This window comes from Phoenix dactylifera, chromosome 4 (assembly GCF_051530095.1).
Source record: "Phoenix dactylifera cultivar Ajwa chromosome 4, Ajwa_hap1_PhDact_Kaust_v1.1, whole genome shotgun sequence".
NCBI classification, from domain to species: Eukaryota; Viridiplantae; Streptophyta; class Magnoliopsida; order Arecales; family Arecaceae; genus Phoenix; species Phoenix dactylifera.
In genome coordinates, this window is record NC_143193.1 from 48,310,109 (window position 1) to 48,325,349 (window position 15,241).

The 15,241-nt window shown below is 38.4% G+C and overlaps 2 protein-coding genes across 2 annotated transcripts; both read left to right on the plus strand.

The window, feature by feature from the left end:
- The first annotated feature begins 3,994 nt into the window (after window positions 1–3,994).
- On the plus strand, window positions 3,995–6,311 carry LOC103700603 (GDSL esterase/lipase ACHE-like). The gene is made up of 5 exons (XM_039133618.3): window positions 3,995–4,343; window positions 4,562–4,771; window positions 4,874–5,034; window positions 5,105–5,375; window positions 5,584–6,311. Exons 1-5 carry the CDS (start codon window positions 4,112–4,114, stop codon window positions 5,850–5,852), a joined length of 1,143 nt encoding a protein of 380 aa, XP_038989546.3. The 5' UTR covers window positions 3,995–4,111; the 3' UTR covers window positions 5,853–6,311.
- A 6,513-nt stretch (window positions 6,312–12,824) lies between these two features.
- On the plus strand, window positions 12,825–14,850 carry LOC120113050 (GDSL esterase/lipase ACHE-like). The gene is made up of 5 exons (XM_039133617.3): window positions 12,825–13,167; window positions 13,387–13,596; window positions 13,698–13,858; window positions 13,929–14,199; window positions 14,408–14,850. The coding sequence occupies exons 1-5, from the start codon at window positions 12,936–12,938 to the stop codon at window positions 14,674–14,676; spliced, it is 1,143 nt and encodes a 380-aa protein (XP_038989545.3). The 5' UTR covers window positions 12,825–12,935; the 3' UTR covers window positions 14,677–14,850.
- Window positions 14,851–15,241: the final 391 nt, after the last annotated feature.

The following is a 15,241-nucleotide window of genomic DNA, read 5'->3' on the forward strand; positions in this document are numbered from 1 at the left end:
TTCACTAACGCCATTAATTTAATTAGGTATAAGTATAGGTTTTACAAATTATTGAATGCAAGTGTAATAAATAAAAAAAATTATAATTTGCTCTAATAAATAGATCGAGAACAGTAAATTATTATATTTATAAATTAGAGCAGCACAAATTTTAGTTCCTTATCCAATCCCAGACATGAAGAATTTTGGCCGGGAAGGAGGGTTTTAAGAGGTATAGGGAGAAGTGGGAGGTTCCTGGTTAAGAGGGTTTCTAAGGTGAGTGTACAAGCAAATAACAAGGAACATAACTGCACCTCAGAAGTGCTCATAATCCGTTCTATTTAGACTTGCAAATGAACCATTTCTTGCAGTTTAAATCCCAGTCGCATATGGTCCAAGGAAAGACTAAATCTTAAGGATTTCATCTTGGAGGAGGTGTCTTTAAGCATTTGATGCCCAAGAATTACTCCTCAAGCTCTGTATATGTTCGACATTTGTTAGAATGATTATATTTTTAGTTTTTTGAAGAAACAAGAAAAATGATGGAGGATATTTCATTTTATCGGTCAAAATGATCCAACTTCATTCTATTTTTGCAATATATCTGCAAGCGATTGACAAAAATATTGGAAGAGTATATACATATGAACTCGTGTTATTACTGATAGGAAGTGCTCATTGCGTAGAAACGTAATTACCTCAATCCTAGAACCATGAAAGCTATATACTATGTCACGCCTCCGCCTCCTCGGGGCACGTGAGGTATCCAGTGCCCACGTGGGAGCCACATGAGGAGGGACTGCGGAGCTTCTTTGCCAGATATTGTCCGGTTCTGGAGCTTCACGCAAGCGTCCTTCATCCCTCTCCGGTTTTGTTTTCCTCCCAAAATGCGTCTGCAGGATTAGGAAACACCCGCCTCATATGCCCAGGCTCTAGAACGAGTCTTGGGTATATGAGATGGGTGTCTCCTAATCCTGCAGATGCATTTTGGATGGAAAACAAAATCGGGGAGAGTGAAGGACGCTTGCGTGAAGCCCCGAAACCGGACAATATCTGGCAGGGGAGCCCCGCGGTCCCCCTTCATGTGGCCCCCATATGGGCATTGGGTGTCTCACGTGCTCCGCGGAGGCGGAGGTGTGACATTTGGTATCAAAGCCGAGGATGGCTTTTGTCCCATGGTGGAAAGGGTGTGAGGCCCAATAGTCTTATATCGGAAAGACTCGTTTCAGAGCCTGCGCATATGAGGTGGGTGTCTCCTAATTCTGTAGACGCATTTTGGATGGAAAACAAAACCGGGGAAGGGTGAAGGACGCTTGTGTGAAGCCCCGGAACCAGATAATATCTGACAGGAAAGCCCCGCGGTCCCTCCTCATGTGGCTCCCACGTGGGCACTGGGTGCCTCACGTGCTCCGCGCAGGCGAGGGCGTGACATACTGAACCCCAACACCACATATTTTAATATAAGATCTGTTAGCGTTATGGCACCTAGTAATTGCTATATTGCAATAGAATAATAAATTTAATTTAAATTTATATCGGGAAAACTTTTGGAAAATTAGATTGATAGATAAGCTTGACTAGATTGAGGCATGTTTAAAAAAACTATCTTAAGAATGTGATTGGCCCTTTCATGCGAGTCTACGACAATCTCGTTTCTAAAGTACAACAACACGGCTCAACTTGATCATTCTCTAATGAGCATGTGCGTTGGGAGGCTAGACCCAATCGACTACTTCGGTTGTTCAAAAGATATAAAGATTGTGAAATAAGAAAAACAATAAAGTATGGAGAAAGAGCGACCGCATGGAAAAGAGTAGGAGTCTCTATCCCAGGGCTCAGACCCCATTTATGGACTTTGACCAAATGACTGAGGCAATGTAACATTTTGAAAGGAGACATTTGGCAAAAAGCATACGCGTTATTTTATATTTCCAATGTAGGACTAACATAAGAAGATAAGAATTTATTTTAAAAATTAAATCTTTTGAAAATTTAAAAATTTTCAAATATCCTCATAAAAATTTAAATTTTTACAAAAGTATAAAGAAAAATATCTAAGTAACTTATACTATGCAACAGTTGAGGTGTCTTGTGGATTTGAACCTTACTTAATGTTAATTGTATTCATGAAAATGTAATAAATTAAATCTTGCACTAGGTTTTCTCTCAGACTTTAAAATATCACATACACCGTACGTACCAATTAGATATTTATGCAGTTAGCACCACTTAAAAGCCTTACATTTATATGATTATTTTCACATAGGCGACTCCTCCAAAAACATTTATGATTTAATACCTTGCAAATTTTCTATTTTGGACTCATTAAAAGTATAACCCAACTTTTCGGATTTATTTTGTTAGTGATATAAGCATTCGCCATAGGAATGGGAGAAGATATACGCTAAGAATATGTTTCGATACGATCATTCAATTAGCTTCGTTTTTATCATATTGATCCTTTTTCATAGGATCTCTAATCACAAAGGTCAGATATCCATTGCTGGTGACAAAGTAATGGGCTTAAGCCTTATCCTCCATTCCTCCTCCATGATTATGAGACTTTACTCCTAGACAAACTCTTGGTTAGTGGACCTACCAAGTTTTCTAAGATTTGACAAATTCTAAGAAAAGTATATTATTCCTTTTGAGTTGTTTTATAAATTTATGACGAAGCTGGAAATGCCGATTCATCTTTTATTAGTACTTTGTTAATCAGTCACTTTTATCACAATCTTATTATTATAATGAATTGATATGCCTGGAGCTAACTTAGGTACTAACCACAGTTTTGAGATAAATTTTTTAATCCATTCAGCCTCAATACAGACAGTATCCAGAGCAATCAACTCGGCCTCCATGGTAAGATTTTCATATAAACACCATTGCTCCTTAAACATCAAAAACTGAAATCCTCCGTTACTACTTTTACATTGACCCGGTTTTGTCAATATTAATTTTTATGGATGGACTGCAGTAGACAAGTTTTTTCTATCATTCTTTTTCTTAAGATTGAAAGAGAGATTAAGTTGTGGTGGGCAAACGTCAAGCGGTCATCATTTCATCCCCTATCTTGGTCTTCTCCACGGTCTTCTTAGATCTTGGCTACTCTTAAACGGCACCAAGTTCATCTAGAAGGAACTACCTGAGGAGAAAGTTATGTGGCTACTTCCTTTGATAAACGTGGTCCTTAAGCCTTGCTTTCAATTCCATCAGCATCTCGTAGACACGTAAAACAAAGCTTGCGTTGTGTTCTAGAAATGAGAAATGAGAAATGAGAAATGAGTGGTATCTATTATATCTCCCATAGCAGTCTAAAGTTGATGTGCATTTTCTCCCCTTTCATTTAATTAAATTTATCTTCTCAAATTCATATATATATACACACACACACAATATATACACACACACACACATAATATATATATGTATGTGTGTGTGTTTTGAAAGAAAAAAAGAACTGAACTATAAAAATATTTGCAGAAGAAGAGAAAAACAAAAAAAAATAATTTTATTTCTCTGTTCCATTATATTTGGTACATCTCAGAGGTTATATATACTTGTGTACATACTCTATACAAAAAATAATAATATAGGCTAATATAGGATCACACTAATAATAAAAAATATTACTAACTCATACAAACTGTTATATGATCTCTAAAATCACTATAACAAAATCATACTAATAAAAAAAATAATAGAAGTTAATACAAAATCACGTTAATAAAGAAAAATATCATCAAAGATGCAGGTTATTACGTAATCCCTAAAATTATGCTAGCATTGACGATTGACATATGTTTCATCCTTGCAATATATATTTTTTTAATTTCTGAGAAACAATAATGATGAAAATTTAACCTCCATTTTAACTGAGAACAACCATGTTCTATTCTAAATTGCAAGTTAGATCTTTACAATTTGATTAGCATCACATCCCTTATCCATCCGATCAACTCTCTTCCTATGTTCACATGCCGCGCCCACCAGTCCCATTTTATCTTCTTCGCAACTTTCTACCTTTGACTTCATCTATTCAAACAATCCAGCATCACCTCCAGCCTGAGTTCCCTCCTTCAAAGCCTCCCTCCTTCAAAGCCTCCTTTCTGTCACCTCTTAGATCCAAGCAATGAAGCTTTCTCCTCTTCTTCTTGGCTACCTATCAGTTCTGCTGCTGCTCTCAGTCCCAGTCTCATCCTCGCCATGCCATTTCCCTGCCGTTGTCAATCTGGGCGACTCAAATTCAGATACAGGTGGTCTCTCAGCCGCCTTCGGGCCGGTCCGCACACCGTACGGTGAGACCTTCTTCAGGATGCCCGCAGGCAGGTACTCAGATGGCCGCCTTATCATCGACTTCATTGGTAATTATCTCCCTTTTATCCATATAAATTAGCTGCTAATCAACGCCATCTAGAACTCTTACTTCAAACAGTTGAATTTGAGGGGTAGTTTTAAGGGAATTAAAGATCACTAAAGCCCATGGGGGTCACTCATGGAGACCCAATACAGAATCCTAGTACTGATCCACTATAAATTATCTGATCGAATTTGTGGTCGTGTTTTTTTGTCAAATTTCCAGCTGAGAGCTTTGGATTGCCATACCTCAGTGCCTACCTTGATTCATTGGGCACGAATTTCCGGCATGGTGCTAATTTTGCGTCCGCAGCAGCTACAATTATGCCGCAGAACACAACCCTTTCTCAGGGTGGCTACAGTCCCTTCTCTTTAGATGTGCAGCTGGATGAGTTCTTGCAGTTCAAATCCCGGTCTCAAACGATCTACGAACGAGGCAAGTTCTAGTCATTCTAAGCCATCACTCCACTGTAGTTCAGCAGTTGGGTTCTGCTGCTTAAATTTATCAAACTTTTGTTGCATATGAAACAAACTGCAGGAGGAGTTTACAGGGAATTGATGCCCAGAAAGGAGTACTTCTCTCGAGCGCTGTATACATTCGACATCGGTCAGAACGACATCACTGCCTTCTCTTTCCTTAACATATCCGCAAACGATTACATCCCGAATGCTTTGAATGAGTTCTCGTCGGTGATAAAGGTATGGATAGATTGAAAACAGATGATGTTTCTGAGATATGGTATGATGGTGAGCTTGTGTTGGCATGCAGAGCATCTACGAGGAGGGAGGAAGGTCATTTTGGATCCACAACACTGGTCCTCTCGGCTGCCTTTCTTATGTTTTGTTACGAATGCCCCTCACAGCAGAACAGTTGGACTCTGCCGGCTGTGCCATTCCTTACAATCAATTAGCCCAGCAATTCAACAGGATGCTCAATGAAACAGTAATCCAGCTAAGAAAGGATCTTCCTCTCGCAGCGATCGCATTGGTCGACATATACTCCGTCAAGTACAAACTCATAAGTGAAGCCACAAAGTACGGTGAGGCCCTCCAACCCCTTCTAACAATGGCAATGGTGATGGCTATTCCCTGTAACAAGCATGAAGCACTGTGACCAACCTGCTAACAATTTTGCGATCGAACCATTTCATCAAATTTCATTTCATGTTACCACAACTTCTGTGTCCTTCGCCATGTAGAAAGAAAGAGCATGAAATGTCCATTTACTAAATCTAGAAATGGTTTCAGGATTTGAGCAGCCACTTAGAGTTTGCTGTGGATATGGTGGTGGCGAGTACAACTTCGATTTCAATGTGAGGTGCAGCGATACGGCTGAGGTGAATGGCACTAATGTTCTGCTCGGCAAGTCATGCAAGGATCCCTCAAAAAGCATTATTTGGGATGGAGTTCATTACACACAGGCTGCAAACAGGTGGGTGTTTGATCAGATCAAAGGTGGGGCATTTTCAGATCCTCCCGTCCCATTGAGCATGGCATGTCGCAGGGAGAAGCCATGAACCATGCTGCCTCACGATAATGTTTACTATTAGCTACCAATAAAACTGCGAGCTGTCCCAAAGCTTCTTCAATTGGAGATGCCGCTAGCAATGTAAACATTATAAAATTCTAAAGGACCAATTTCTAATTGTCATGATGATTATAATATAAATGGAGGGATTCAGTTCTCGACAGTTGATATTTTGAAGACAAGCAGAATGTCAACGAGCTTTTCCAATTTACAGAGGGAAAGTGAGGGGTGTGACCACAAATGGTTGGGAGTCATTGCGATCTTGTTTGCCATAAAGATGGAAAATTTACTCTTACGTCACTAAGGGAACATCTTTAGTACTGTTGCAAACTTTTGTAAACCTCAAGGCTTTTGTTGATCTTATTCTTCTCTGCATGACAATCGGTAGATTGTCGCTTGTGATCATAGATGGTGGCTGCAACTTTTTGTGGTTATGGATGATAGGGGAACCCTATGAACCAGTCATAATTTTACATTGCATTTTCAGAACGGCCATTATAGATTCCAGTAATTTATTCCTGTCATGAGATATATACCCATATAGGAATAATATCGTCCTTGAAAGGTTGGTGACAGCAGCAATGCACATTCCTACAACTTTGTGGATTCAATCTACTAGATTTCCCTAGTGAATGGGTTTCGATGATTTCTGAGATTTTAAATCTGATGCTTCAAGGATTAAACAATCAACTCAAGGGAATCATCGGTAACTAATAGATATTTAGTATGTTAGATCATACTTTTCTAGAAGTATCATGCAGCTAACTTTGTTCTTGAGTCCACTTCCCTAATAAGCAAACCAGAGAATAAATACATTCCATCCCCTCAGAAAAGGTTAGAATCATGAGCAGGGGCAGCCCAATACATTTGGGGGCCTTACGCGAACTCATTAGAAGAGGCCTTTTTTATTATTATTTAAATAATAATTTTTTTTAATAAGTATAAAAATATTTTAAAATTTTTATTTAAAAATAATTCGTCTAGCTTTTTGAGAAGCAAAATTACTAATTAAACTTTTATACTCAAGATCCATTAAAATACTATTTTCAATCGATAATATAGGTAATTCATTTAATCTTTCTTATGACATAGTTGATCGCAAATAAGATTTTATCAACTTTAATTTTGAAAAACTTCTTTCAGCAGAAGCAACTGTTATAGGTATTGTTAATAATATCCTATATGCAATGCATGCATTTGGAAAAAAATCTATTTTTTTTATAAAACTTAAAATATCAATAGGGGTACTAGTTTCTGTTTGTAAAAAATTTTTTAAAATTTTTAACTCTGAAAACAGATCAATACCATCAATATCAGAATATTATATTACATTACAGTAATATTATACTATATCATATATTTATATATTGATATATATTATATTTTGTTATGCTATATTGTATAATACTATACAATGTTCTTTATGGTTATTTTGTCATACTAAAAGTACTTTCACATGTTAAAATGAAACAGCAATTTAGAAATGTAGTTATCCAAACATTTTTTTATAAATTCTCTGCTTCCAAAAGTTTTACCGTCGACAGCTCTCCCAATCAAGACCTAAGTAATTTCGAGCTGCATGCCAAAGGAACATTATAGAGGTATAACTCCATTGGTAATTTAAATTAATTCCACCAAGAAAGAAGAAGAGAAACAGCTATAAAGATGAGAATAAATTATTAGAAAAAGAAACAAAGGTAATTTAAATCATCCGATATTGAGTAAAGAAAACTCGGTGAATTCATAAAAAACTAGGGTTTGATCAGAAGGCAAAATCTAAAAATCCAACCTTTGAGATGGAGGACGATCCGGATTCGCTGCGAGCACGAGCTCTGCCAGTAGGAATAGAGCGTCAGCTTTGCCGGTTTCGCGATCTCGTGGGAAAAAAAATTGAACAGAATTAGAAGGGAATTCAGCTCGGGAGCGAGGAATCTAATCCATGGATCGAGGTGAAGAAGTAATAGGGGGGAAAGAGGAGACGATTACTTTCGATTCGGACGCCATGGATCGCGGTCGGCACTCGAAGGTGATGGCGGATGGGTTTTACTTGAAGCAAATGGCAGGTGAAAAAAGGAGGCTTTTTTGATAGCAACAGGCCCGGCTTGTATATTAATTGCTCTCATTAAAAAAAATTTTTAATGATAACAATCATATTATATTAATTACTTCAACCTTTTATATATATATATATATATATATATATATATATATATATATATATATATATATATATATATATATATATATATATATATATATATATATATATATATATATATATATATATATATATATATATATATATATATATAGATAGATAGATCGATCCAGCGATAGATAAATAGAGAGAGAGAGAGAGAGCACAAAGCCCGGCCTATATAAACAGAGCCTGATAACATATTTATTAATTGTCATCATCAGAGGAAAATTTTAATGATAACCATATTATATTAATTGCTTCAACCTTGTTGAGTATACGTATATAGAAATAGTTCTGGTAAATCTTTTGATTGGATATTAGCTTTTATGGTGATTCCTATTTTTATTTTCTAATTCTAAGCAGAAGATAAGATGGATGCAGCCGACTGCTATTTAAGGGCCGGCCACTGATAATAAATCAAGACTCTTTCCCTAACTTGTTTGTTGCCAGAATGTATCATATATAAAGAAATTGAACGGCATTTGCTCGAGAAGTAGGGACTTAAAAATTCTATCCTTCGTCATTTTTTTATTGGTTCTCTGTTTCGATGTATTTCATGAGAATTTTAAGCTACCAACACAACCTTGGATCATGCTAATGCATCCAATAAAAAAATGATAATTAGTTTGTAGGACTCGAGATGGACATTGTCACGCCCCCACCTGTGTAGGGCACGTGAGGCATCCAGTGCCCACGTGGGGACCACATGAGGGGGGAAACACGAGGCTCCCTGCCAAATATTGTCCGGTTTTGGAGCTTCACGTAAGCGTCCTTCGTCCCTCTCCGATTTTGTTTTCCTCCCAAAACGCGTCTGCAGGATTTGGAGACACCCGCCTTATATGCCGGGGCGCCTCCGCGGAACACGTGAGGTACCCAGTGCCCACATGGGGGCCACATGAGGGGGGAGACACGAGGCTCTTCTGCCAAATATTGTCAGGTTTCGAGGCGTGACAGACATAGGCTGGCTTTGAGGCCTGTCAGGTATGGTTGCCTTCGACCCAGGCCAAATATGAGGATAAAGAGCTTTTGGGCCCAAGTTTGGCCCTAAATTGAAGCCTTCAAGCAAAGTTGCGAGTGGTCAGGGCCGACCTTGCCCTTCAGGCTCAGCTTGAGGCCATTGCAAGAGGACATCCAATGCTTGTCTTCTCTTCGTGTCTTGCCAATAACATCATCGAAGGTAGCTCGGGAATTCTTCCCTAAGTTTGATTTGTATTGCTAACTAAAACGCCTCTGCAACTTTTGCCAAATTGCTGTTCATTGTGCACCATCTGACGGAGATCGAAGTGGTACCCTGCATGTCCTCTGAATTTGAGCTGCTGCTGTTCATGCATTGCTTATAGAATGATTTACTTTTCTTCCGTAGCCAGATCCAGTTATGCAGTCATCTTCTTAAGAACTGATAGTATATTTCTGGCATAAAAGATTAGTTCGATACATAAGAATTTAAAAAATCTCGGTGCTACATCGCAATTACATTGAATATAACTCTTGATAGGACTTCTACTTCTTATTGCAGCATCCTGCACCATGGTTTAGGAGTTCCTTAATTGTTGATGTTAAACATACATAAACAAAGTTTCCTTTTTTTTTCAAAAGACAAAGATGCATTAAAAAAAAAAAAAAAAGAGCACCGCTCCCACCAAGGTCAATGCGTGCCGTTGCCCTATGCCACGAGCCTCGACGTCGATCCCGTCGTCGTTAAATTGAACCCTGTCGCCTGGTTTTATACAGAACGGAGCCCCCTCCTCTTTCTTAAGTAATCGATGTGGAACGAATAATACAACAAAGAATGCTATTAATAAACAAAGTAAATCACAAAAATCTTTCTAAAATTAATAATAAATTATATTTACAATCAATAGTATAAAAAATTATAGGCTTATCTTTCTAAGTCTTATTTTTATATAAAATTTTATTCTATAATTTAACAAAATATTAATTAAATCGTTAACTTTAAATGCGATCCAAATATTACCTCAGAAATTTTTTTTTAAAATAACTAAAATAATCTTTCATGATATGACAAGTACTTAAGGATATAAAAATAAGAAAACGTGTGCATCCTCCTTTTGTCTAGAAATAGAAGGCATAGTTGGGCTGACAAACTTTTCCGGTATGTCTTCCTTGCCACGTGTAGAACTTTGGTGCCTCGAAGTTTGCTAATTATGGCTTGGTGGACTGGTCATCGATGGAACATAACTGCTCCTCAGAGTGCTCATAATCTGTTCTATTTAGACTTGCAACTGGACCATTTCTTGCAATTTAAATCCCAGTCGCATATGGTCCAAGGAAAGACTAAGTCTTAGGGATTTCATCTTGGAGGAGGTGTCTTCAAGCATTTGATGCCCAAGAATTACTACTCAAGCACTGTATATGTTCGACATTTGTTAGAATGATTATATATTTATTTTTTTGAAGAAACAAGAAAAATGATGGAGGATATACAATCATTTTATCGGTCAAAATGATCCAACTTCATTCTATTTTCGCAATATATCTGCAAGCAATTGACAAAAATATTGGAAGAGTATATACATATGAACTCGCGTCATTACTGATAGGAAGTGCCCATTGCTTAGAAACATAATTACCTCAATCCTAGAACCATGAAAGCTATATACCGAACCCCAGCACCATGTATTTTAACATAAGATCTATTGGCATTATGGCATCTAGAAATTGCTATATTGCAATGGAATAATGAATTTAATTTAAGGTTATATCTGGAAAACTTTTGAAAAATTAAATTGATGGATAAGTTTGACTAGATTGAGGCATGTTGAAAAAAACTATCCTAAGAACGTGATTCGCCCTCCCATGCGAGTCTACGGCAATCTCGTCATCTAAGGTACAACAACATGGCTCAGCCCGATCCTCCTCTGACGAGCATGACTGCTGAGAGGCTAGACACGGTCGACTCCTTCAATTGCTTAGAAGATATAAAGATTGTGAAAGAAGAAAAATAAAGCATGGAGAAAGAGCCACCGAGTGAAAAATAGTAGGAGTCTCTATCTCAAACTTTAATAGGGAGCATACAGACAGAAGTGTGATGGTGTGATCATGTGATGATCCCATGGCTATGGACCTGGACCCCATTTATGAACCTTGACCAAATGACCAAAGTGATGCAATTTTGAAAGGAGACGTATGGCAAAAATTATACGCGTCATGCGCCCCACCACGCCATGCACACGGCGGGCCAAGCCAAGTTGCGCATGCGTGTGGTCACCAACTCACTTCCCTTGAAGCCAGACTTGGGTTTCAAGGGACGGGGTTTCTATAAAAGCAAGACAACTTGCTTTTACATTTCTAACGTAGGACTAACCGAAGAAGATGAGAATTTATTTTAAAAATTTAAATATTTTCATAATTTAAAATTTTCCAACAATTCTCATGAAAATTTAATTTTTTTCAAAAATATAAAGAAGAATATCTAAGTAATTTATACTATACAATAGTTGAGATGTCCTGTGGACTTGAACTTTACTTAATATTAATTGCATTCATCTCAAGAAAACGTAATAGATTAGATCTTGAGCTAGGTTCTTTATCTCAGACTTTGAAATATCACACATGCAGTACAGACCAATTAGATCTTTACACAGTCGGCACCACTTAAAGGCCGGCCTTGCATTTATACACACATCGTTGGAATAAAATCCAGTTGGTAAAGGAAATCCAATTAGAGATAAGCTGCCCATGAGCATCATGGCATAAGTCAAAGGAAACGAGGAGGCAAGCCCCCCCATCTTTCACATATCTTGCTCATCCGACATGGCATGAATCACCGAACCTGCACTCATGAAGAGTAATGCTTTGAAAAACGCGTGATTCATTAAGTGAAAGACGCTAACCGAATAGTTAGAGATGCTGCAAGTAAAGATCATATAGCCTAAATGACTGCAAGTTGAATAAGCTAGGACTCTCCTTAGATCGTTCTGTAATATTCCAGTGGTTGCTGCATTATTTTCATATAAGTATCTCCTCCAAAAATATTTGTGATTTAATACCTTGCAAATTTTTTATTTTGGACTCATTAAGAGTATAACTCAACTTGTCGGGTTTATTTTGTTACCGATATAAGCATTCGTCATGGAATGGAAGAAGATATACTCTAAGAATATGCTCAGATACGATCACTCAATCAGCTTCATTTTTACCATAATGATTCTCTTTCATAGGATCTCTAATTACAAAGATTGGGTATCCACTGTTGATGACCAAGTAATGGACTTAAGCCCTATCCTCCATTCCTCCTCGATGATTCTAAGACTTTACTCCTAGGCAAACTCTTGGTTAGTGAACCTGCCAAGTTTTTCTAAGACTTTGACAAATTTCAAAGAACATATATTATTTCTTTTGAGTTGTCATATAAATGTATGATGAAGATGGATATGCTGGTTCATCTTTTATTAGTATTCTTTTAATCAGTCAGTTTTATCACAATCTTATTATTACAATGAACTGATATGATTGGAACTAGCTTAGGTACTAACGACAGTTTTGAGATAAAATTTTTAATTTATTGGGCCTCAATACAGATAGTATCCGTAGCAATCAACTCGGCCTCAGGATTTTCATATAAACATTATTGCTCCTTGAACATCCAAAACTGAAATCCTCCGTGATTACTTTGACATTGACCCGGTTTTGCCGATATTAATTTTTATGAATGGACTGCAGCAGACAAATTTGTTTTATGAAAATTTTTCTTAAGATTGAAAGAGAGTGGGCAACCACCAAGCGGTCATCATTGTGTCTTTTTGGCAACTTCTCGACTTTTGAGTTTATCTATTCAAACAATCCAGCATCACCTCCAGCCTGAGTTCCCTCCTTCAAAGCCTCCTTTCTGTCACCTCTTAGATCCAAGCAATGAAGCTTTCTCCTCTTCTTCTTGGCTACCTATCAGTTCTGCTGCTGCTCTCAGTCCCAGTCTCATCCTCGCCATGCCATTTCCCTGCCGTTGTCAATCTGGGCGACTCAAATTCAGATACAGGTGGTCTCTCAGCCGCCTTCGGGCCGGTCCGCACACCGTACGGTGAGACCTTCTTCAGGATGCCCGCAGGCAGATACTCAGATGGCCGCCTTATCATCGACTTCATTGGTAATTATCTCCCTTTTATCCATATAAATTAGCTGCTAATCAACGCCATTGAGAACTCTTACTTCAAACAGTTGAATTTGAGGGGTAGTTTTAAGGGAATTAAAGATCACTAAAGCCCATGGGGGTCACTCATGGAGACCCAATACAGAATCCTAGTACTGATCCACTATAAATTATCTGATCGAATTTGTGGTCGTGTTATTTTTGTCAAATTTCCAGCTGAGAGCTTTGGATTGCCATACCTCAGTGCCTACCTTGATTCATTGGGCACGAATTTCCGGCATGGTGCTAATTTTGCGTCCGCAGCAGCTACAATTATGCCGCAGAACACAACCCTTTCTCAGGGTGGCTACAGTCCCTTCTCTTTAGATGTGCAGCTAAATGAGTTCTTGCAGTTCAAATCCCGGTCTCAAACGATCTACGAACGAGGCAAGTCTAGTCATTCTAAACCATCACTCCACTGAAGTTCAGCAGTTGGGTTCTGCTGCTTAAATTTATCAAACTTTTGTTGCATATGAAACAAACTGCAGGAGGAGTTTACAGGGAATTGATGCCCAGAAAGGAGTACTTCTCTCGAGCGCTGTATACATTCGACATCGGTCAGAACGACATCACTGCCTTCTCTTTCCTTAACATATCCGCAAACGATTACATCCCGAATGCTTTGAATGAGTTCTCGTCGGTGATAAAGGTATGGATAGATTGAAAACAGATGATGTTTCTGAGATATGGTATGATGGTGAGCTTGTGTTGGCATGCAGAGCATCTACGAGGAGGGAGGAAGGTCATTTTGGATCCACAACACTGGTCCTCTCGGCTGCCTTTCTTATGTTTTGTTACGAATGCCCCTCACAGCAGAACAGTTGGACTCTGCCGGCTGTGCCATTCCTTACAATCAATTAGCCCAGCAATTCAACAGGATGCTCAATGAAACAGTAATCCAGCTAAGAAAGGATCTTCCTCTCGCAGCGATCGCATTGGTCGACATATACTCCGTCAAGTACAAACTCATAAGTGAAGCCACAAAGTACGGTGAGGCCCTCCAACCCCTTCTAACAATGGCAATGGTGATGGCTATTCCCTGTAACAAGCATGAAGCACTGTGACCAACCTGCTAACAATTTTGCGATCGAACCATTTCATCAAATTTCATTTCATGTTACCACAACTTCTGTGTCCTTCGCCATGTAGAAAGAAAGAGCATGAAATGTCCATTTACTAAATCTAGAAATGGTTTCAGGATTTGAGCAGCCACTTAGAGTTTGCTGTGGATATGGTGGTGGCGAGTACAACTTCGATTTCAATGTGAGGTGCAGCGATACGGCTGAGGTGAATGGCACTAATGTTCTGCTCGGCAAGTCATGCAAGGATCCCTCAAAAAGCATTATTTGGGATGGAGTTCATTACACAGAGGCTGCAAACAGGTGGGTGTTTGATCAGATCAAAGGTGGGGCATTTTCAGATCCTCCCGTCCCATTGAGCATGGCATGTCGCAGGGAGAAGCCATGAACCATGCTGCCTCACAATAATGTTTACTATTAGCTACCAATAAAACTGCGAGCTGTCCCAAAGCTTCTTCAATTGGAGATGCCGCTAGCAATGTAAACATTATAAAATTCTATAGGACCAATTTCTAATTGTCATGATGGTTATAATATAAATGGAGGGATTCAGTTCTCGGCAGTTGATATCCTGAAGACAAGCAGAATGTCAACGAGCTTTTCCAATTTACAGAGGGAAAGTGAGGGGTGTGACCACAAATGGTTGGGAGTCATTGCGATCTTGTTTGCCATAAAGATGGAAAATTTACTCTTACGTCACTAAGGGAACATCTTTAGTACTGTTGCAAACTTTTGTAAACCTCAAGGCTTTTGTTGATCTTATTCTTCTCTGCATGACAATCGGTAGATTGTCGCTTGTGATCATAGATGGTGGCTGCAACTTTTTGTGGTTATGGATGATAGGGGAACCCTATGAACCAGTCATAATTTTACATTGCATTTTCAGAACGGCCATTATGGATTCCAGTAATTTATTCCTGTCATGAGATATATACCCATATAGGAATAATATC